This window comes from Leptopilina boulardi, unplaced genomic scaffold (assembly GCF_019393585.1).
Source record: "Leptopilina boulardi isolate dan_hultmark-lab unplaced genomic scaffold, ZJU_Lbou_2.1 LbouV2_211, whole genome shotgun sequence".
In the NCBI taxonomy this organism is placed as follows: domain Eukaryota; kingdom Metazoa; phylum Arthropoda; class Insecta; order Hymenoptera; family Figitidae; genus Leptopilina; species Leptopilina boulardi.
In genome coordinates this window covers 518,509-543,284 of record NW_026137765.1, presented here as the reverse complement: position 1 = coordinate 543,284, position 24,776 = coordinate 518,509, and the positions used below count along the sequence as shown (strand labels likewise).

Sequence of the window (24,776 nt, the reverse complement as noted above, 5' to 3'; positions counted from 1 at the left end):
TCATTAAGAATCCTGGCACTTCAAGAACGGAGGACATATGATTAATACATATATGCATTTGATAGATTGCATTTTCTTTTCTTTTTTAAAGTCTTTAAGCGTTTAATTCGTTCAGGCGAAAACGTGAGATGTGTCTATGCGATTATAATTTATTATAATAATGATCGAATAATTCGTTACGTCAGATAGTATATATCTTATCTCTATAATATAGTAATAATAATAATTATAATAATAATAATATATATAACACACATAATGACGTTTATTCGCTATGCGTGATACGTGATAGTTCTCATATATTATTTGCATCAATAATTATATATTTTAATTTAATCAGGCTTAATCATCGATAACATTATACAAGTTAATCGATATTATTGTCCGACACATTTAAGGGGTTAGGGGTAGTCAGAATTTTCAAAAAATCAAATTTTTTTTTTTTGCATTTTCGTTAAGTAAAATATCTTAAAAATAATCTCTGAAAATTTCAAGTTAATCCGATAATTCGTTTTTAAGTTATTCGACAAATAACAAAGAGAGCTCGGGCCTTTGAAAGCGTTCGGGAGCGCTTGCAGCTAGTGTCAGCTGCAAGAAATCGGCTTTTAGGGTTCTATTGTCATCGATGAACTCAGACTTGGGTATATGTAGTAGTACCTAAATTAATATGGCCCAGGAATAGATGACTCGGTGTAAGTAATTTAATAATTCGTTTTTTTGTACGTAAATCTAGTGTGAAACTAAACGCGTTTTTCTCAAAACTATGTTTTTTGAACTGGTGACAACTATAACTCGAAAACCGCTCAGTCGATTTTAATGAAATTTATACAGCTTTTAGAATACATAATAAACTCGGGCCTGATCGAAGGATTTTTTTTTTTTTGAAAAATTTCGATTTTTTAAGACCAATTAACTGTTGATTTTTTCCCAAAAATCTAGACAAAAATTTCCTGAGGCCGCCATTTTGTTAATTTTTGAAAAAAAAAAAAAATCCTTCGATCAGGCCCAGGATTATTTATTTATAAAACTAATTTTTTTTATCCGATTGATTTCTGATTAATCTCCAAGGACTTATGATTGTCACCGCAAGGACCTTTTTTTGGAACTGGGTTAACACAAACAGCTGTAACTTCGGAAATAAAAATTTTTTTTTTTTGAAATTTTCGTGACTTCAAGTCAAAACATTGTTTAATAATACCATATTACTACTTTTGTAAAATAAAATTATTTAATAGCAAAAAAAAAATACTGAAAATTCTCATTTTTTCGTGCCTCTGACTACCCCTAACCCCTTAAACTTGAGATACGTACACGTATGATAATAATAATAATTTATCAGTGATCATCTCGCATCTATTTAATCAATTATTGTCAATATTAATTAAGATAATTCAAATTTTTTTAAGTTTAACAAAATAATTAAATAAAATAGTAAAATTAAGAAACAAGTTTTTAACAAATAATTAGATTTTAATTAAAAGTAATTAAATTATTTCAATAATTTAATTTCATATAGCCTTTTGGTTTCTTATTGTTAAGGAATTTTTCTTTTTGGACTTTGTGATCTTTATACGATGCAAGTTAATCGCTTTCGGTTGTAAATCGTATATTAATAACAAGAAGATCCTCTATATCGAACGTGGCGCTTAAAATTAATTAATTGAAAATTCCTAGAAGAAGGTACATTCAGCATTTTTTTTTTTTTTTCATTTTTTATACTGGTGACGAAAGTCACTTGTACGCCTAGAAAATTTTTAATTATCATATAATTAAATACATTTTCTTTTTGAAAATCTATCAATTTTATTTGTTTTTTGTTTTTTCTAGGGAACATTTCGCCACCCGTAACATTTCAATTTTTCTATTTTTCTGATAAGAAAAATAATAAGGACTTTTAATTTTGACTAGGTACGTTATCGTTATTATATAAAAAAAAATTAATTCGAGCTTTAATAATAAAATAAGCAAACGCTTGAGAGAATATGAAAATAAAAAGAAATTACACGGTATAATAAAAGTTAATGATATCAGAAAAAAATACGTACAATATAATAGAAAAAATAAAATACTGAATAAATAAATAAATAAAATATAGAAAAAAATATATAATATATAAGAGAATAAAATCTAAAAAAAATATGACTAGATAAAATAAATTAAAATAGATAAACAAAAGACTAGAACCAAAAGCCCTTTATATTTTTCATCTCGATTAAATCATTCTGCAATCGACATCTAAAATGCAAAAAAAGAAGAAAAAAAATTCCACGATTTCTGATTGCAGAATGCAATTATTATTATAATATCAGAAATTTAACTTACATTATTTTAAATATGTATAATAATATTTATAAGTATACGTTAATCACGCGCATAAGCTTTACTAATATTATTATATTGTCGACAGTATACACATTATATAATAAAAATTATTGTCTCGCGTAAAATTCAGTTTTTTTTTATGACACCTATAATATATATCGCGATAATATTCTGATTGACTCATATCAATAATAAACATGCCTCTAAAGGTTGTAATAGATTAAAAAAAATGTCTCTTTATTATTATGAGACACTTATTGTCAATTTATTTAAGTTGAGAATAAATAAAATGCAAAGGGGTAGGTTTTTTTAAACCAACTTAAAAATAAGTTTTCTAAAATAATTATTATAAAGAAGTTGATATGAATTAATTTGATATGATATAGGAATAATTCTTTCTTTTTTTTTTAAACGATCTTTATAATAGAATTACCATTTTGAATAGATTTTTCATTTTTTTTAAATTGGAAATTTTTTTACTTTTTTATTTATTATTCCAAGCCAAGAAATATTGATAAAGAATAAAATAATTTAACATAGAAAATAGTTCGTTAAATTTTATAAAAGAAATAATATAAAAATTATAGAAAAATATTCCTTTTTTTTGTAAATTTAATATCTAATTTATTTTTTATAAACGTTTAATTTAAAATTCATTTTAAGTAATAGTTTAAAAAATATTTAGATATTTAAGGGAATATTTTTTGTTTTTTTTTTGGGAAAAATTTTAAAACGATTTTTTAATTATTTTTTTTCATTCATTCATTCTCTCTTGTTATTCCGAATCATATTCATAAAATTTAATTAATAACTGAATTCTCCAATTTCATGGGGAATAATTATTGATTCGATCAACAAAATACATAGGTAAAGTCAATATGAATGTTCATGGCTCGAATCATTGAGGCTTGGAGTGTATAGTTCATCAATTCAATTGCATAAATTTTAATTAAAATTATACCATCAAAATGGTTATAATTTAATTTTAATTCAAATGAAAGTAAAACTTTCATTTTTCAAATATTTGTATAAAGAAAAATTGTTCAAATATCCCACGGGGGGAAAAAAATGATTGATTAAAATTAAATATATACGATTTCGATTAATCGTTTCAAAATTTCCCATACTTCAAAATTGTTTGAAGGGCAAATAATAAAAGAGAAAATAAAATATTATTCTTTTTTTTCAATCTTGTCCAGCAAATATTCGCTTTTATCTGAACTTTTCTCCTATTAAAATAGTTTTGCAGACTTGAAGGCGGTATATAATTTTTTTTTCTACATACTCACAGTTTTTCCGGTCTCTATTTTTTTTTTCCTTTTTTTCCTAAACAAGTGTGTCTTATATTGTTCTTAGTAAATTAATAATACTCGCCAAATGTTGGAATAGTGCGGTTTTTCAGTGGTCGAGGCCAACATCGTCTTTTTCAGTTTCTGGCTGAGTGAAGAGAGAGAGAGAGAAAAACGCTTGATTAGTTTCTACTATATAGCAATATTATAAAGCCGCGCAGCGTTTTCATCATATTTTCTTTGGTTGAGATTGACTTCGATTTTAACGCAACATATATTCTCGATCATATTGATCGTCTTTCTGTAATGAAAGTTCAAAAGCTTTATGCCTAAGACAATTCAATTTTATATAGTATGTCATTTTGATAAGGAGACTTGCATCTCTCAAGGACGATATCCATAATAATGTGTTATAATTAAATAGTTGATTCAATATCTTCAATCCAATTTCTAACAATGAAAATTTTAATTATTTTTTATTTTAAATAAATTTGAAAAAATTTACTTTTATAAAATTTAGTTTGTAATGTTAAATTATTTTTTTTGCTATTTAAAGATTGATTTTTCTAAAAATAGGAAAAATATCCTAAATGGCTTTTTTTCGTAATGTCATATAAAAATATTAATTTATTTTGTCAGAAAAAAATGATGAAGTACCTAAAGAAGTAAAAAATAAATAAACTTACTAGAAGTGTCTCTCCAAGATTAACGTCGGAAACATATTGAGGTGGATTTATGTCGTAATTGACGTTTTTCGTGCCCTCGTAAGGATATAGAGAAGTCAAGTAATTTTCGTTCTGTTGTCGCTCGCCAATGGTTCTTTCCTTAAAAACTGCTGCTCGCGCTGCTATTTCTTCAGCTCGACGTTGCTCCTGAAAAAAGTGAGAAAAAAACCCCTATTATATTGTCAGAGCTGACATGCTCAAGAGCGATAAAATCACTGATGCTCTTGGTGTATAGTATAAATTAGCGACCCTCTTTTTTTTCATTTTGGTCCTCGTCTGACAGCTGTTACCCTAACTTTTTTTTTTCTTTTTTTTTATGACAATCATTTCATTTACCATTAGATTTCATTGAATTGTCCTTTTTTCTGTCTTAAAATATCTCTATTTAAAGTATTTAATTAATTTTAAAAAAAATCGCAAAATAAAAATCTAAAAAGATTTGGAATAGATTTGAATGGTTGAGAGAAAAAAAATGGAAACTAACTTGTAGTTCTCGTGCACGTTCTGTAAGTATTAGTTCCTTAAGGTGTTGAAAGCTTCCTGCCTGAGGCACATTTCCCGACTGTGGTACAACCATTCCACCACCGATTCTGTAGGTGTATACACGTTGTGAAGTAGGTGGTTGACGATTTACCGTTCCATATGTCTTTGTCAATTCTTCAAAAGCTTTTGCTTTCGACATACCATTTCTTAGTCGTCCATTGGAAGGGGCTTTATGAATCACTTTTCCATAAATTGGAACACCACCAGATCTAGTTCGTGCCGGCTCATTATGATTTTCTAATAATAATATATTTTTTTCATAATAAAATACAAATACATATTTCTAAATTAATAATATTTTAATTATATCAAAAGTTGTTATCCTTGAATTTTGAAAAAAAATTAAAAACAGTGTATATTTTTTGCATCGTTATTCTTTGATAATAAAAAAAAAAAAAAATAACAATTCCGAGGGAAAAAAAAGTTATTTGAATGAAATTACCTCGATAGCCGTGCCATGAATGTGAACGACTTGGATAACTTTCCCACATATTATAAGAAAATGGATCACGATACATTGGCAAATCATTGGTGGCTTCTGCGGCTCTACTTTGTCGCTTACTATATCTCCACATGGCTCTTAATTCTTCGCATGTTGGTTCTGCTATGTGGGCACGTTTCTCGCTGTAGCCAATATCGCTAAATGTTGTCCTTTGTGAAGACAAAGGGTTAATATAATGTGCTTGGTCTCCAACTACCAGCACTCTGCTCGAATATACCAATACAATAGTGATCCATACAGCTACTATTTGCATTTTTCTGCAAAAAATTTCCATTAATTTTCATTTTTAATTGAAATTATTTTAATTTTTAAATATTTATGAATTGAAATAAATTTCAATAACAGAAAAAAAGAAAAAGAAATTAAGAAATAAAAAATACATCATCTTTTTATGAAAGAAAAAGTCGAAACAAGAGAAATAAAAAATTGAAAGATGCTTGTCTTTATTCTTGTAGAAATTTCTTTTTTTTCCTCTGATAAATAAAACGAAAGAAGAATAAAAATGTTAAACTTCAAAATAATATTTTTTTAAACAATGCAAAACAAATCCTTTCAATTTTAAACAGTAGAACTTAAACTACTTTTGTTAATTGTTGAGCTTCATTGATGATTTAATCCGATAAAGCTTCATTGTTTCCACACTTTCTAAATGCATGACCTGCTTTAATATTTCTGGATAATGTGCGCTTGTTTATGAATATTATGATAACATTAGTCGAATTCAATGAAACATAAAATAAATTCAAACATACCAATATTTTTCAGTCTTCTTCGGTCCAAAATGATGATTGATTTATATCGCTGTCGATATGTTGTAAGATATGTAACGTGCTTGTAAAATCTCTGCAAACAGAAAAAAAAAACAAAAATTACATTGTCGAAAAAAATGAACATTTTCGAGGGAGAATTAATATTAAAGATAAATGAAATGAAAATTTGTGTTACAGCAATATAAACTTGGTGTGAAATTTACGATTTAATTATATTGTTGTTTTAGAAACAAGGTATGTCGTACATTATCTAAACATAATTAACAAACTAACTCATTTAAACCAACCAACTGAAAACAATTCGACAGTAAATTAATTAATGATTAAGAGACGATCGAGGATACTCACTCACAAAATTAGAATAGTTTTACACTATTCAAATTGAAGTAGGAACCAAATAAATTTATTCAATATTTGATTTCCACTCCAATTCATTGAGACTGTCCAATTTTTTTTTTTTTTTTTTTTCGAAAAAAAGATTCAACTGCATTGTAATAGAATTAATTATTTTTTCTGAAAGTAGAAATAATAAATCAAATTAACTGATATTTAAAAATAATATTAAAATTAAATTTAGAAAAAGTTAATTTTGTCAAAATAGACGGGGAAGAGATGAAGGAAATTGTAATTAAACCAGAAAAAGCTAAAAATTTAATGACCTTTGCCGGAAAATGGGAAAGATTTAACGAGAAGCCAAAGAATGATAAAGTAATAATGTCACTGCGGTATCGTTACTGCAATTAACCGGATCTTTTATAGAGAGGGTGAAGACTTGAAGCGAGCAAATATTTGAACACTCTTCTCTTCCGGGTAGAAAATTTGCTGGAGACCGTTAAATGTATATTGTTATAGAGAAGACTAAAATAATGAAGATTTCCGACATATTACAAATTTTTGTTTCCTTCCCTCAACTGCTAAACTAAAGGATTAATTAATTAAAATAATTTAAATATAAAGAAAATTTAAGAAATTCCCCTATAATTTTTTCTATTAATAATTTCAATCTTCCATTTATATAGCAAAACTAAAGCAATTAGTATTAAAACAATTTCTTTAATCTACACTAATTTGACATAGAAAAATGTGAAAATGTTATTTTTCTTCTAAAGAAAAAACTAATTATTGAAAATTAAAAATTATAATTAACTGAAAGTCAAAAAGTTGAATTTTAATAATGAAAAAAAAAAGTTTCAAGCGAATTCTGATGTTGACAGTTTCTTTTTTGGTATTTCATTCCAAATTATCGGTTCTTATAAGTAAAGTTTCTGATGTGCTTGAGAAAAAAAATTTCTCGATCTGCGGTTCAGAAACTATATCTTTTCCTTTTTATCCATTTTTCTTTACTCGCAGGAAAATAATTAAATTCTTTGAGGAAAATGGAAAAAAATTAAATTCAGAAGATATTTTTTTAATACAAAATTTCAGAAAATTTTGACTTAAAAAATAAAAAAGTAAATTAAAATAAGAACATATAAAAAAGAAGAAAAAAAAAATAAATATTTTACCTTTGAGGTTTGTATGTGTAATATAAAAACAAAACTATACATTGTTAACTTTTATACTTAGTAGGATGAGGATAAATATTTACTAAATTAAAATTCATGAGGACGTATTGCATAATTTCTTGCATACAAATTGTGAGTAGGAAGCATTAGTTTCGAAGTTATGCATAATTTACTGTCTGGAAGTAATTTAACTAAACAGAATTCAAGTTAAGGGATGAAAGCGCATCCAATCGTAAAACATCGTTAACAAAGCTGTTATTTCGAAGCTTCCGTGAACCTTATAATCCAAATACTATTAACCTTAAGTTGATAAGTTACTATAACTTTTAATATTTCTATTAATAATTTTACTGAAATAAATAAACGCCACCATTAACAAAATTAGAAGAAAACAATTTTATAATTACATAAAAATTTTATTAATTTTCTAATAGATTAGAAATTATATCCCAATGGTTATAAATGTATAGAAAAATATATTTATTGAAATTTAATTTTAAAAAGTAGAATGACATTTCACATGCCCATAATTTGTGAATGGAAACTTGATTATAAATAGAAGATATTGTTTTCATAGTTGATAAAGCTCTATGATAAAGCAATTTCAAAAGAAATTAGCATTTCTACACGGCAAATGAATTCAAGGCAAATAGTATCAGGAAAATGGTAGATTTGCATTTATGGAAAAAGCTTCAATAAATTGTCTCTTAATTCGTTCAAAAAGAAAATTCTCATTGTTTAATAAAATCCTTTTCTAACTTTTAATTCCTCTTCAATATTTAATTAAAAAAAAAAAAAGAAATAATAATACTCAGACAATTTTTAAAGCAATTAACATTGAAAGAAAGAAAAAGAAAATCAAATGAAGATTACTTTCATTTAACAGAAAAGTAAATACATTTAAAATGCAAAAGTCAAGTGATTATAATTAAGACAATAGTCGATTAAATGAAAAAATACGATTCCACTGTATATAAGACGATAGTAAATGATGAGAAAAAGAATTTTCCAACTTGCTAATAGAGTAAAAAGATATAGATAAAGGAACTTGAAATGAACAGAAAATTACGTTCAAGTAGTCAATTAAGTGGAAAACTCAAGTGACAGGGGATGGACAGGAAATGAAAAAGCTCAAATGAGAGGGACGTTAAAAGTCTACTAAGAGAATGTGTATTTATCAGACTTCCTTTGGAAAACTTTAATTTTCAGAAAATAATTAAGTGCAACCTCAATTAATAAATATATCTTTGAAAGATCTAAAATTCATTAAACTTTAACAAAAACGATGACTTTAAAAATAATTTTCATTATAGTTTTATAATAACATCATTTAAGTTTCTCGTGTAGAAGATAAAACATAAATTAATTATTGTCTGTAATTTTCAATAATAGTTCAAAAAAAAGTTAATAAAAAGAACTTAATCAATTAAATAATGAAATAAAAAAATTCTATTTTTTTCATTTTGCTATTTTAAAATTGAAATGTCATATATTTTATGTAAATTAAACATAAATCCTCTGAAAGTTAATGTAAAGTCTCTGTCAAAGAGCTTAATTCAAATTACATATATATATATATATTAAAGATGGAATGTAGATTTATGTCTATAGAGAGTAAACTATTTATTTCAAGTAAATATCAAAAGTTAGCCATTAGAATAAATAATAGAGGGATTGCAATTCTCTATATATGGAACATTCACTGAAAACAGCAAATTAAAAGTTACATATGACACTTTGACAATAAAGTCAATATTAATTCCATCAACTTTTTTTTCTCATCAAGTATTAGCTAAATAATGTTTTTATTATACATTTATGATTAATTAGCCTATTATTTCAATAATTAATATATATCGTTTCTTTAGAAACAAAAAGAGTGGAAAAATTAAATTGCTATAAATTTTTTTACAATATAACTGGTGAAACTTGTACATGTCAAAGTTCACTTGAAAAAAGAAAGAAAAATGGAAAAATAGTAAACTTCGATGATTTTGTTTTCATGCTGTTAAAAAAAAAAGAAAAATCAATTCCTCCTATTTCTTCTTCTACTCCGTTAAATAGCAAACTAATCAAATCGGTTGAAATCCTTTTTTCAACTTGGTTGTCAGTAAGGGCACATAAAATAAGAACTATTTCTCAATGAATTCTTCGGAATTGTTAGTTTTGGAAGCACACACACACACACACACACACATACATTCATACAAACAAAATATGTACACACAAGAAAGAGATTTTTCTCGAGTGAATTTCAACGATCCTTTGGCAAAAGGGGAAAAAAGATCTTCTTGAAATAAAGGAGAAAAAAAAGAGTGTAAAGAATGCACTCGTAAAATTAAAGTCTCCTGTGATGAAAAAACTAAAGGATATAACGAATGTAAATTAAAAAAAAGTAAAAATTATTTTTTTTACAAAAAATAATTCAAAATCAAATTGAGAAAAATTATAACGTAAAAAATCGTGTTTTACCCTTTTTTTTACAACTTGTGACATTTCGAACATATATACAATTTCAAACATGATCCCCTACGGAGATTGAAAAGTCGAACTTGAAATTTACTATCTGAAGAATCTCTCGATACTGATAATAAAATAGAAAAATGAAACGACTACACTATAAAAATACTTGTTTATATTGGGACATTAAAAGTTGTATAAAAATCTATTTTATTTTCCTTTTCGAAAGAGAGTGTGGTTAAAGTTTCTCTCTCTCTCTTTTTTTTTCTTTCTTCTATATAAATTCTATCTAGAGAGAAAATAATAATCAATCGATTTCAATCAATCTTAATATTAATAAGAAAAGAATGGAAAAAAATCTATCTTCCTCGTTTAATAACTTTGGACATGATATAAGAGACGATCACAGAGAAAAAAAGGTCCTTCTAACCGACAATAAAAAATTCAACATTCCCTATTTTCAGATTTTTTTCACGTCAATTCAAATTTATTCCTATTATTTAAATTTGTCGAAATAAATTAACTTTGAAATGGAAACATTTGTTTAAATTAAAATTTATACTTTGAAAATAAAATGAAATATAACGAAAAACATAAAAAAAGTCACAAAAATAAATAATATTCTCTTGATGTTAGAATTTTTAAAAAATTTCTCCTACCTGAAAGAATGCATACCTACTTGAATATATTTTTTTTTTTGACCTGAGTATGGGTCTGAAATGTCTTCTACATCCGGCAGTTCCAATTTAAATCCATGATTATACTGAAAAGTAAAAAAAAAATTATAAAATCAAACGCTTGAGAAAATAAACATATTAATTATATTTCTATCAATTATTTCCACTCGGTAAATAATTAATTATTATCGATTACTTTTTAATTTCATTCACAATTTTCCGTTTAATAATAGTTTTTTAGAATTAAAAAAAAAAAAGTGGAACACAAAATGAAGTTTCTACTTTGCATCAACTTATTCATTTCAAATTACTTAAGCGCTGCACCATTTTCACTTAAGAGGATCTAACTTTGTTAGTTGTTGGCCAAGTATGTCTTGTCTGTGTATAAGAGATTCAAAGAAGGGAAAAAGAATAAGGAATAGTATAAAAAGCTTTTTTTTACTTTTTTTTCTGCCCGAGCATATTCTTTGTAAAGGTCATCTTACTAAAACTCTTGAGGTTTTTCCCCCCGGAAACAAAATTAATTTATTATTTTAATAAAACGTAAAAAATAATTAATGAATATTTCAAAAATAAAAAAAAACATAGATGACAAAGAAAAGGAAAAAAACTTTCTGTAGAATAAAATAAATAATTTTTCTCAATCGAGAAACTTATTTGAAATTCCAGGATATTTTTATTTGCTTTTATTTATTATTTTCCGGACGCTTGTCGATAATAATTATTGTGTGAATAACAATGTGGGAGTTTAACGCGGGTCGAGTAAGGAATTTCAATTGTCACCACTATATATATATATATATACATATTCCTATGTTCAGAATTTGTGAATGGGCCAAACCGATAATTACATATCGCGATATGTATGTTAACATGTGAAATGAAACTGATAATAATTCGGTCATCAATGAAATTGATATTGCTTATTTCTCTCTATCTATATGTATATATACAAAAACGAAAATCAAAATTGTGAGTGTATTATTGGTATAATTATTGCCGAAAATTATTACTCGATGTAGGTAGGAGTGTAAGAAGATTAAACGTAATGACCCGTTAGAGAGAATATTATCGTAACAGGCTCTATATAAAATCGACCTCGTGACATTATTATATTATGATCTCAAATTTCATCCCTATAATACGAGTACAAAAAGGTTTTGTTTGAAGAACATAATATTGCGAATCTTCATTAGCCATATAATTTTCTAAAAAAAAAAAAGAATAAAATAACAGAAAAAATACTTCTTCTATATCAGAAATTAAAGCTGCCTTTTTAATCTTAATTAAAATTTCAAAACTAAATAATATTAATAAAAACTCTAATAAACCAAATGTAAAGAAAAAATTTAAAAATAATTAAAATATAAATTAATTTATAAAACGTCTATAGAATTTCTTTTACTGCACGAATTGTTTTATAAAACAAATTTTGTCGTTATATTAATTTTTTATTTAATATTTTCATAGGCTCCTTTTGAATTGATTAAAAAAAAAAAAAAATTAAAAACTACATTTTTTTCTACTCGAATAACAGAAATAAATCATGAACTAGAACATCGGATGACGGTGAAGAATTTGACGAATGACATTTTACAGGATTTCACGTTACGAAGCTGTGAACAATTTTTAGACCATGTAATTGATTTGCAAACGATACATTCATTTGACAAAGAATATAAAAAAAAATTCTTCTGTAACTGTAAAACTCGTAAATGGAACTGCGATAATTTTTATTTTTTTTCATACCAATATAATATTTATTGATGTTTAATTAGAAATTTCAACATAATTACACGAAAATTACAAAACAAAAGAAGTAATATTTTTAATTAGGAAATTAATTTTCTAGTAAAGTAAAGCAAAGTTAAATCAAATTTTAATAAAGAAAAATAGTAAATGAAATAATAATAATCATTACAATATGGTAATAATTAGTATAATTGTTTGAATTTTCGAAAAATATTGGAAAACGCTCAATTTCTCCAGAAATAAGCGTAACATTTATCGTTTTTTCATAAAAAACCATTTCTACTCTATTGAAAGTATTGAAAATAGTTGAAATGGAAATATTCGCCCGGAGCATTTGTTTTTTTTTCTCAAAAAAAAAAAATGTCGACCACAAAAGCGCTTTACAGAAATTTCAATGGAATTTGCGTTTTATTTTTTTTTATCAAAAAGTTATTATTTTATATTTCTTATTATTGTAATATAATTCTTTACACGATTGTTTTTTTTTTTTTTTTTTTTTATTAAAGAAAACATCTCTAAATACTTTTTACAAATTTTATTCTTTTCTGAAAATTGTTATCAATTTCCCCCTAAAAAAAAAAAAAAAATGAATTCAAAATATATTGTAAATTTTGCTAATTAAACACAATTTTGTGTCGCTTAAAAAAGAATTTTTTTTCTATTATCAAAAATATGCAAAATGAGTAATTTCTAAAAATAAAAATTTCTTTAAATATCGACAGATTGTGATAATTTTAGATCTATTATAAAAAAAGTATATAAAATATTTCGAAATAACTTTCTATTAAATCAATGCAAATTTATTTTAATACTTTTTAACTTTTTTTTAAAAAAAGTTGAACAATTATGCAATACATAAAAAAATTTACGTTAAAAAATGACGATACTTATTACAAGATTATATTTTAGGGATTTAGAACTTCATTTGCATTAACGCAATATATAATTTCCGCTTCATATATATATATATATATATATATATATATATATATATATATATATATATATATATATATATATATATATATATATATATATATAAACGAGTAATTAATTTCATTTTTAGGTGCAGAGTAATAATTGAGACCGTCGTGGATTTTAATTTAAACCGTTTTTCATATTTTACTGCTCGACTATTAACTACTTTGTCTACCGATGAAGTGTAATTAAAATACGTTTATAATTTAAAAACTTAAATTAAATTTTTAATATACTTACATTTTCAAAAAAAAAAACTTTTTGTAAATTCTTTAACAAGTTTTTGGTTTAATAAAAAAAATTGAAAATTTTACTTTAAAACTGTTTCTCACTTTAAAATTTCTTTTTTACTATCTTAAATAGTATTTCTTCAATTTAAACAATTATCAAACAAATAATGGTAATTTGAATTTTATTAAATTTTTAAATTAAATATTTTATTTAAAAATTATAGAAAAATGTGTAAAATATTTTTTAATGACAGATTTTAAATTTATTATATCAATGAATGTGATTTAGCGTTTTTATAAGAAAGTAAAAACTTTCGCAAAAGAAAAAAATCTTCAAAGAAAAGGTCTGAATTTTATGAAGGGTGCTATAACATGAAAGGTTTACCCTCAGACTATCACCGTCGGGTAGTTGCAACAAGTTAGAGTTAGGCCGACAAAACCCATACGTATTTTGCTCGACCTGCTTTTAAAGGGATTTTCCAGCTTAAAAAGGAGCTTTCAGAAATTTACACTATTTGAATTTATATCCAGTTTATTAAAAATAAAACTTTATAATTGTAAAATTTATTTTTTTATTTAAAAAAATTTAATTAAAACAAACACGATAAAAGAAAATATATTACTAATTAATTTAATAATTCTCCATACGATCATTGTTGAAATTCAATATTCTATCATTCAAAGGGAGTACAATAAATTCCGAAAATTAAATTTGCTTTTCCTAATCAAAAATGATATTTCTCATTATTGTATAACATACAATATGTATTGTATTACATTATAAAATTCAAAATTTCTCCCTCAAAATTATTTTTAAAAAAATTTTTAAACATTCTGTATTTATTTTGTATTGATAAACTAAGAAATCATTGAATAAATTTGTTTAGCAAGAAACCTGAATAAACACTATTTTATTTATCTATTTAAAAAATAAAAAATAAATAAAATTTATTTTCTAAATATTTGTACAATCATTGAAATTCAATTTCACTTGTTAAATCACTGATAATTTTCTGATTAAAAAAAAAGAAGTTTTTTTTAAATTTGAAAATCAAGATTTTTTCACTTTAGCCTCGAATTATTTTACCAAACAAATATCTCCAAGTTAACTTTGCACTATAAGAAATCACTCTGTCGTAGTGAGAAAATATACACTGTCATGATTAACGATGCAACAGACCATGTTGATGGGAAGAGAAAGAGAGAAAAAAAATAGAGATATTTTCCAAGTGAGAAAGACAAAAAAGGATAACGAGAAAAGGGGGAGAGAAAACGGAATAGATTGTGAAAGACCGGAGGGGAAATGATAAAGGTATCGTGTGTTCGTGAATGAAACCAGCAGCCGATTCATCGACTCGTGGCGCGCGATAATGAATCGCAAGGTAGAAAGAGAGAGAGAGAATTTCTTTTTTTAAAAAGCGAGACAGCGGAAAATTGCAAATCAAGCAAAAGTTTAAAAAAAAAAAAAAAAGATTAACCACAAAATCGTCGGTTGATGAAATGATTCAAAAAATTAAAAAAAAATTAATTAATTAATACTATTATTTGGCAAGATTCTCACTAACCTGTCAGTCCGCAGAGTCCGGAAACTGTGGAGCAACTGAGGTGGCGACGGCGACGAGCGCCACGCCGCCTCCACCTCCTCTTCCTCCTTCTTCGCCACCTCCAACGCCTCCTACTTCTCATGGGGTCCTTCCTTCGCAACACACAGGATCCTCTTTCATATGTTCCCCCTTCGTTCATAAGGATCACAGAATCCATCTCTCTCTTTTTTTCTTTTCTTTTTCTCCAAACCGCTGACTTGAATTTACATTTTTTTTTCTGATTTTCTATATATTCCAACTTTTCATATATATACCAATCTTTCTCTCTCCAGTGAAATTTCCCCTGGAAACCTTCCCCCAAACAGAGTCCTAACCGGGAGGTTGCACCCCCGCACTGTGCCAGTATCGTAGAAAATGACGCACGTCCCCGATGCACGAATTCCAAGAATGAATCTAAAAAAAAAAACAATGATTTTAAGAATAAAAGTCAAAGATGCAATTGACCGATAAATTCAGATTATCCTGCGTTTAAAACAAGGACGGAGATAAGATAAATGGTGCAGATACTTGTGATTATTGTGGTCCTGAGTCGAGAACTTGATTCATTGTTAAGAGAGAGTAGTCTTCTTCAGCGAGGGTCACCAAAATCTCCTATTCCAACTTAACGAGTCACTAAATCCATTAGTGATGTTCATTGTTCCTTCGCAATCCCCATAGAGAATCCTAAAATTAAACCAATAGAGTTAGATTAATTAAATTAATTGAGAAAAATCAAATTTTTCTACTATCGCCAATTATTTAAATAGGCAATATCTTCTTTTTAAAAAGATGTTGAATTTATGATGAAAATTTTTACAATGTTATTTTCTTTTCTTGTTTGTTAATTTCCCTTCTTTTATCGTCTCATTTTTTTCTTTTCTTTAAAAAATATGACAAAGGGGAAAATAAATGAATGAAAAAAAACTGCTAATTTAAGAGATACTTTACCCTCTTTATATCGGAGAACAACTTTCTTATCGAGAGAATAATATATATATATATATATATATATATAACTATTTTCAAGAATGAAAGATGTTTATAAGTCGCGAGAGGGTCATTCTACTGGCACAAGATAGTTTTCCGGACGGGTATTTTCATCCCACTGTCGCAAATGTAATCATCAATGAAACCTACGCTCCACTTTGCATATACGAGTCGTTGTGTGAATTTAATTCAAGCATTTATTAAATTAAGATAGAAAATTTAAAAAAAAAGCGTAGGAAGTATTTTGTTATATGACAGTGTAATTACATTTAATAATCATGTTAACAAAAAATTGTTTTAAATATTAATTACATCCAATAATATTTTGCATAAATATAGAATATTTTTTATCCTCTTTCTTTTATTATTTGTTATCGAATTTTTCCATGTTTTTAATTCGATTATTTTTTATTCGTATTCTTTCATCACTTTGTTGTCATATTTTTTTAATCTTATTTCGAAAATTCATTTTAAAGCGATGCTTTTTCTGCAGTTTACTTATAAAAAAAAATTTGTTTTCGTTAAAATGAATGAACACATTTTAAACGTGAAGCCTTGAAATTTTTTTTTACTACGTCAACCTGTGTTGCTTTTAATCGATTTTTGTTAGCAAAAAAGAAAAATTGTATAATTCATTAATATTCAAAAGCGTTTATTATTAAATAACCTTGCAATTCTTATATATATATATATATATATATATATGTTGAATAAAGATTTTTATCCTTTTTTTTGCGCGAAGGGAAAGAAAATATTATGTATTACTTGGGACTTCTCATTTTTCTCACGCTTCAATTTTCCCTTTTTATCCTCTGTGCTGAGAAAACTGGAAAATTAAGCTCGTGGATATATTATATTTTCGTTGAAGATACAATATGTCACTTAATTGTGCTCATGTGTCAAAAGCAGACAAAATTCAAAATAATTATATAACACTTTTAATTTCTATATTCAGAGAGAAATTATTTATATAAATGTTGATAAATTGACAATGTGAATTCAAAAAAAAAAGTTAGGATTATTTTCGAAAAATGTCAAAAAAATGTTAATTATGCATAAAAAATAATTTTTTTGAGAATAAATGAGATGAAAATAATTTATCTATCGCGTTAAATTCTAAACAATATTTTGCAGATTCATCAGATTTTTGAAAAAAAAGAACGAAAAAGACTATTTTATATAGATTTGGAGATTTTGAATGTATTGGCATTTTTTTTTTCTCCCAAAGGCGGGATTTGCCCTGGGCTCTGACATATCTTTCCTTTTACTCTGATATATTATTATACTACATTTACTCTGGGTCAATAGGTTCTCTTTTATGAGTCTCTCGGAAATTCTCTTTTTGAAAATATATTTAGTAGCATTCTTATTCCAAAATAGTCAGTGTCAATAAATTCTTCATTCGATATATCACATAATATTTCCTCCCCAAAAAAATAAAGTACTTCTTTTTTAAAATAATATTCTTCTCTTTTCTATTAAAATAAATAAAAAAAAAAAAAGTTTAATTTTCAAATTATTGTGTAAATACGAAAACTGAAAATAGGTGTCTCGCATTAAACATATCGCAGTCAGTAAAGTACGCTGGATTTAGTGAGATCTAAAAATACATTTCTTCTGAATGAAGGAGAATTTTCTGTCTCTCTGTCTCTTGCGATATCTCCCTTATTCCGCAACTGTTTCATTCTCGCATGCCCTTGCATCATTTGCCGCAAGACGCCCTGCACAATTTATAAAAAGGACACATCGACGTTGCTGGTATATATATATGAGTTATAAATATTTCCTCCAAGAAACCAAACCAGACAGAATGAGACAATAAGAAAACAAAAGAAAGAAAGATTATAATATACTCAACATTGGTACGCAATATTTTGTTCATACTTATTGCTTTTTAATATGAGGTGTATTATTTTTAAATTTTATTATTGAAAATTTTTTTCCAATTCACGATTTTTATTTTTATTTCATCAATTTGAAATTGCATTATTTTGAGCATTTGATATTTACACCAGCGATATAATATGATTGCCAAAAAGTTAATATTCTGCAAAAATTGGAAAGATTTCAAACAATTTCAATTTGTTTTGTTATATAATATTATTATTTTGGTTTACCTTTTGTTTATAGAATTTTTTTCTTTCAAGTACAGGTATAATTTTATATTTCTTTAATTTATTATAAAATAATCTATCTGATTTAATTAAATTTCTAATTTCATTTCTTGAAAATCTTTTCAATTATTATATATCGTTTTTAATGAATGTCTCAGGTGAACTTTCTTAATATCCTCAAATTCAATAATGACAGAGATTAAAATCAATTCGAATTGAATTATCAAGAATATCGATTGTAAATTTTGAAAGAAGAAAATGAAATATTTTATTCTCAAAGATAAAATTTTGGTTTTTAATACACGCGATTGACATTTTCATGTTGTAAACCTTGTAAAAAAATTTTGTCACCAAAATTTTATGTCCGTGAAATAATTTCTTATCTTTTATCTATATATAAAAGCAATGACATAACATTATTATAGCTTCTATATATAGAGTACTGAGGGTTTATGAGATAATTTGAGTGAATTCATCCGTCTATTCTCTTATTGTATTTCTCTCTTCATGAGAATATATCTTGTTTCCTCAAATCGTATATACTCAGTCCTTAATCTTTTCTCGATCTCTATTATATTGAGAGAGAGAGAGAGAGAGAGAAAATATTCTCTATCAAATATAGTTTGCATTGACTGATTTAAGGTGACACATCAGTTCAATTTAAGTCGAGCGTAAAACGTTTCCTCGGTTTGTTGATTTATATAACAAAAATTCTGCATGAATGTGCAATATAATGTCAAACCCAGTATATTGACAAATAAAATATCGTAAATACCAGACTCACAAATGAAAAGTTTTCCTCAATATATGAAAATACTTTCGAAAAAAAATTCACAGACTAAAAATTTAAAATAAAATTATTATTTATTAAATTGAATTAAATTAATTAAAAGGTCAAAATATTTTCTTTAAAATATAGCATTCGAAAGAAAAAGTAGAAGCGCTTCATAACAGTGCCTGGTCATGACAGACCATTTCTACTTATGGTTTCCATTCAACCGTGATTCTGCAGTGAAAATTGTTCTTTTTAGTCAGACACACGTTTATTGTTCTTGCAAGTAGAACAAGAAAATTTAGGAAAGACTTTTGTAGCCCGTTTGAAAAAAATATAATATTTCAAATCAAAAATATTTTCAATTGACTACAAAGTTGTTTTTTTACAACACTTTTGCTATTTAAACAATAATACTTTCAACCTTTTAATTAATTTCACTTAATTTATTTCTAAAACAAAAATAATATCTCTACTAAACATTTTATGTGTTATGAATAAATATTTAGAATATAAAAATTTAATAATTTGAAAAAGTTTCCTTCGCAAAAAAAAAAAAATCCAACTATACTAACAATTTAAAAAAGAAAACAATTTTTTAATCTAAATATCTTGAGTTTTATGGAATTTTTTTTAGAAAAAATGTAAAAAAATTCCATTTTATCTTGTGAAAATAAATATCTTTTCTATCACATTGAGAAACATGCACGAACTCGATTTTCACGCATTTTAAAAAACTTTGTCAACATTTTCAAATCTCAATATCAAAAGTAAATACTTAAAATTTTTAGATATGTATATGGAAAATCATATATCCGGTGAATTTTATTTCTATCTTTTTATCAGGCAAAAAATGTTCTGAATGTACTTAATAGATGGATTTAAAAAAAAAGAAACGAAAATGTAAAAAAAAACATGGAAAAAACTATATACAACCCTCTTGAGGGAAACTTACATTCCTCACATTCCACAATCCTTTTGAATTGACCTTTCCTTCTTTAAATCGAATACACGTAAACATCCATCTCGAAGATGTTTCGCTATTTCATCATTCGCAGACAATTGAAATTGATTCCTACAAAAAATAAAGAAAATTATTATCTGACTTAATTTTGTAATTACTATGCTTTTATCAATTTTTACTAGAGGCAAAAAATTAAAAATAACAACTAACTTTAAAAACCATTTTGTGATTCAAAAAAAGAAAAAATTTGTTCCCCCTCATTTTAATCAGAATAATGGAAATTATTCCCCCATGTATCATTATTTATTTTAGTTTCCGTCATTTTTGAAAATGACTCAAAATCAACTCTAGATGATGAGAGATAAGTTTAAAAATTGATAGTCTTCTATTTTAAGTCAAGAATTCATGAATTGTAAAAGAGAAGATTCCTTCCCCCCACGAAAAAAAAATGAGGAAAATACGTTTTAGATTTCCCTAAAGGGAAACTCAAGACGTATATCAATGCTGATATTTCACGAGTATATTAAAGAACTTAAATGTTTTTTCAGTGAATCTGACATGTTCATATATGTAATCTCTCTCACTCTTTCTCTGTGAAGAGTAAAAAAAATAACTCATCTGTATACATATGAATATTTTGGAGAGAAGAAAAAAAAAATAAAAAAAGCAACAAAAAAAAAGAGGAGCGTGGGTGGCAAAGCAATGAAAGGCAACTAATGCGAACCAATCAGAGAAGAGCAAACTGTTGGTTGTTCGTTCTCTGATGTGAGTCAAGGGGCTGAAGCTCTGAGTTTGTCAGTTACGTCACAGCTTATGACGTAGCAACGAGTGCAGTAATATTACCCTCTAAACCTAATTTTCACTACGCAAGCGTGTATGGATACTGAACTATATATCTTAGATTTGTTATCCAATATCTCATTCTCGTTTCTATTGACATGTCACGTCAATTTTTTTTTTCTTTTTCAAAAAGAATTCACCTATTTCTTTTTCTCCAAAATTTATCCATAAAAATTCATTTTTTTTATTTCTTGATAATTTATTAAAATTTATTAAAAGCTCCTCTTTTTTTTGTAAGGAAATTTTGTTTTTTTTCTCTCTCTCAAAACTGAAAAAAATGCGAAATTATAAAATAAGTATGTCCAAGGTGCTGTAAATCAGAAAAGATAATGGTTCTTTTTCCTTTTAAGTGTGTATATAAGAGACAGTAGTGTACATCAACGTTTATATCGATCATTTTCTTGTAAACGTTGAAACAACCCAATAACGTTTATAGGTTTTCCTCTCTCCATCCCATACTAAATATCTCAAGCTTCCCTTTTTACAGCTTCTATAAAATCTTCAATTGATGGTGCTGTCGGTTTTATGATATTTTGTGTCTCTTTATTTTGTTGCCATTCCTCGTGCTACTTGTTCAAATAAAAAAAAAAAAGCACAGTAGACACAATTCAAAAAGTTACTACTCATCGAATTTTTTTTTTATTTATGATTCCACTATTTTCTCTCTATTCATAAAATATTTATTCTCATAAATGAAAACCTTCGTTACTTTAATTTTTTTAACGAATGAAAAAAGAAATCGAAAAGTTTAATTATTAACAAAATTAATGAAAAAAAAAAAAAAAAATCGGACAAGTGCGAGTGCAAAACTCGCAACCAAAACCTAGGGTTCCCTACACCAGTTAAATTTATTTGGAATACAAACTACATGCAAAAATTACCAATAATTTCACAACTATTGATAACGACTAAAACTAAGTACTACAAGCAAAAAATTACCAATAATTTCACACCTATTGGTAACGACTAAAAACTACATGCAAAAATTACCAATAATTTCACAACTATTGATAACGACTAAAACTAAGTACTACAAGCAAAAAATTACCAATAATTTCACAACTATTGGTAACGACTAAAAACTACATGCAAAAAATTACCAATAATTTCACAACTATTGGTAACGACTAAAAACTACATGCAAAAATTACCAATAATTTCACAACTATTGATAACGACTAAAACTAAGTACTACAAGCAAAAAATTACCAATAATTTCACAACTATTGGTAACGACTAAAAACTACATGCAAAAAATTACCAATAATTTCACAACTATTGGTAACGACTAAAAACTACATGCAAAAATTACCAATAATTTCACAACTATTGATAACGACTAAAACTAAGTACTACAAGCAAAAAATTACCAATAATTTCACAACTATTGGTAACGACTAAAAACTACATGCAAAAATTACCAATAATTTCACAACCATTGGTAACAACTGAAACTAAACACTACTAAAAAAAAAATTGCATACCAAAAATTTTAAAACCATGCAATCTTAGGTTTTTGTGCGAGTTGAACTTACATATGTCCGATTTTTTAATTAAATGTTACATTAATAAATTTTAATCACTTTTACTAAATTTTCTTAAAACCTGTGATATCAATTGGAAAAAAGTCTTATATAAAATAATAAAAAGAATGTAGGTTAATTATGACACTCATTAATGTACTTTTTTTTGTGAAAATTTCATTCTTTTCATAAAAAATTTTTTTTTTAAATTAATACTCACTTCGCGTAGCTGACACAAAATTTCTTTTGAAATTTTTAGATGAATAAAATAACTCCTCTGAATGCATTTGCTCGAGGGTACTTAAAATGGAACAAGCTTTTTAATTTATAAAAATTCTGATATTATCAAAAAGCACGTGTTTTTCTATATTTTATGAGATTTTCTCTTATATGTATATCATATTCTCGTTAACTCGTAAATTTCATTGTTGTGTAAAAAAATTCCACAATTTGTCTGTTTTGAACATTTAACTTCATTTTGAAACACTATTTTACCTTTTATAACTTTTTCACTAACTCGACAATTGGTGTTTATTTTTATACTTCATAAAAATTTATTGTCCTCGATTATTTATGTTTATTTATTTTTTTCCATATCACGGCACGAAAATTTCTGAAATAAAAAAAATATCGATGTCAATGTAAACTTTTTCTTTTTTATTAAATTAAAATCAATTTCTATTTTCTAGGCGAAGATAAAATTGAATGGAAATCGAGGATAGTGAGAATTCGAATGATACAAATGTGAACAAAGATGCAATCCAGGATTCATTTTTCATTGCTAAAATTGACATTTAAGTTAGAAAAAAAGTCTAATATATATGTGCTTTTCGAATGTTAGGCGATAATAGTCTTTCAAAAATTGATAAACGAGAATATAGAAAATTAATAAATACAATCTTCCATTTGTTATTATTTGTTTTACGGTGTAAAATTTTTTTTTTTTTGCAAAATAATAACAAAATTTGATAAATTATTTTTCCTGAAAAAAAATGTCTTTACATTTTTCAGTTTTCATTACTAGTTGAATTTTTATTTATTTTCAAATAAAAGCATCTCAAATTAGTTTAAGAAAAAAAAATTAATATCCCAGAGTTTGTTTTTACATTTTTAAATTTCATAAATTCCATAAATTGTCCACATATTATATTGTCTCAAAGTTGAACAGAAATTCTTGTGGTTTTCCTTGCAATTCAGACATTTATAACTAAACAAATATGTAGATAGTTCTAATTTAATGAAAATTAATAATAAATATTGTAAATATTGTGAATAAATACAAATTTGAAAAATGAGAGATGAATCAAGAAAAATTTTAAAATTTATAAAACAATTTCCTAACGAGAAAAATTTTAATCGAAATTTAAAAAAAAAAAATACTAAATAAATTATTTAATATTTCTTAAGATATTATTAATTAAAGATGCTAAGTGGAGAATCTCAAGAATTCTCCGAGTTTCATAACTCATAATTAAACAAATTTTCTGTAATTATTTTAACGAGTGTACATAGAAACAAATTAGTAGGCCAATTAAATGTATAAATTAATCACAAACTTGAAAATAATAATATAAATTAAATACAAATTAAACTAAATTTAAATTACATTTTATAGATTATGAATAGATAAGTTTAATCCTATAATTTGTAATTTTGTTTCCCCTAAAGAGATGCTAATATCCATTAAATAAATATTTTAATAATACCGAAGACAGCAAAGTTTTTCTATTATCTCTACATCAAAAATTATATCAAGTTAAACTTTACCCCTTGTGTATACAATAATTTAAAGGTATCTTAACTGATACTTTTCGTATAGTGTCTATACATGATGACAGAAGAGAGAGGGATAAAAGGATTATTTTTCTATAGCTCTCCTGTTGCTGATGGAACATAATATTAAGCTTATAATAAACCGAAATTTATGTTCTTAAAGTTTTCTCATAAAATGCAATAAGCAAAGACTGAGCAAATTTCACTTGACAAACGGCAGCATTATTCGTATATATAAAGGTAGAGTCGTAAATTTCTATATTTATATAACAATATATCAAACGATAATCACAAAGCTTTACCTCGTGAAATAAATTTATAATAATTTCAATTTCAAGTAGATGAATTTTAATTAAAAAAAAAAAAAATTTCTTAATCCATTTAGATTTATATTCGTCGTTGTTTTTATAAACGGAAAATTTCACCTCAGAGGGAATTTTGCCTGTCTTTAAGCAAGTAATTATACA

General features: G+C 25.6%; 1 protein-coding gene across 5 annotated transcripts; it reads right to left on the bottom strand.

Annotated features, from left to right (window-relative positions):
- Positions 1-3,018: 3,018 nt before the first annotated feature.
- On the bottom strand, positions 3,019-20,247 carry LOC127278772 (uncharacterized). 5 transcript variants are annotated; one of them, XM_051300632.1, is made up of 9 exons: positions 20,165-20,247; positions 15,865-16,020; positions 15,319-15,750; positions 10,792-10,879; positions 6,134-6,224; positions 5,322-5,638; positions 4,821-5,116; positions 4,298-4,483; positions 3,019-3,755 (listed from the first exon to the last, which is right to left on the bottom strand). In XM_051300632.1, the coding sequence occupies exons 6-9, from the start codon at positions 5,632-5,634 to the stop codon at positions 3,675-3,677; spliced, it is 876 nt and encodes a 291-aa protein (XP_051156589.1). In that variant the 5' UTR covers positions 5,635-5,638; positions 6,134-6,224; positions 10,792-10,879; positions 15,319-15,750; positions 15,865-16,020; positions 20,165-20,247; the 3' UTR covers positions 3,019-3,674. The 5 variants fall into 5 exon arrangements, with proteins under 5 accessions (XP_051156589.1, XP_051156588.1, XP_051156591.1 ...); XM_051300631.1 differs by having other exon boundaries at positions 10,796-10,879; XM_051300634.1 differs by having other exon boundaries at positions 3,019-3,912; positions 10,796-10,879; positions 20,165-20,245.
- Between the last annotated feature and the right edge of the window lie 4,529 nt (positions 20,248-24,776).

What these genes read in the sequence shown, in the direction of transcription:
- LOC127278772 (XM_051300632.1), bottom strand. Translation starts at nt 5,634, where the DNA reads ATGCAAATAGTAGCTGTATGGATCACTATTGTATTGGTATATTCGAGC. An exon ending in TTCATGGCACGGCTATCGAG is followed by an intron (nt 5,117 to 5,321) that starts GTAATTTCATTC and finishes TATTATTATTAG; the next exon opens with AAAATCATAATGAGCCGGCA. An exon ending in ATCTTGGAGAGACACTTCTA is followed by an intron (nt 3,756 to 4,297) that starts GTAAGTTTATTT and finishes TCACTCAGCCAG; the next exon opens with AAACTGAAAAAGACGATGTT.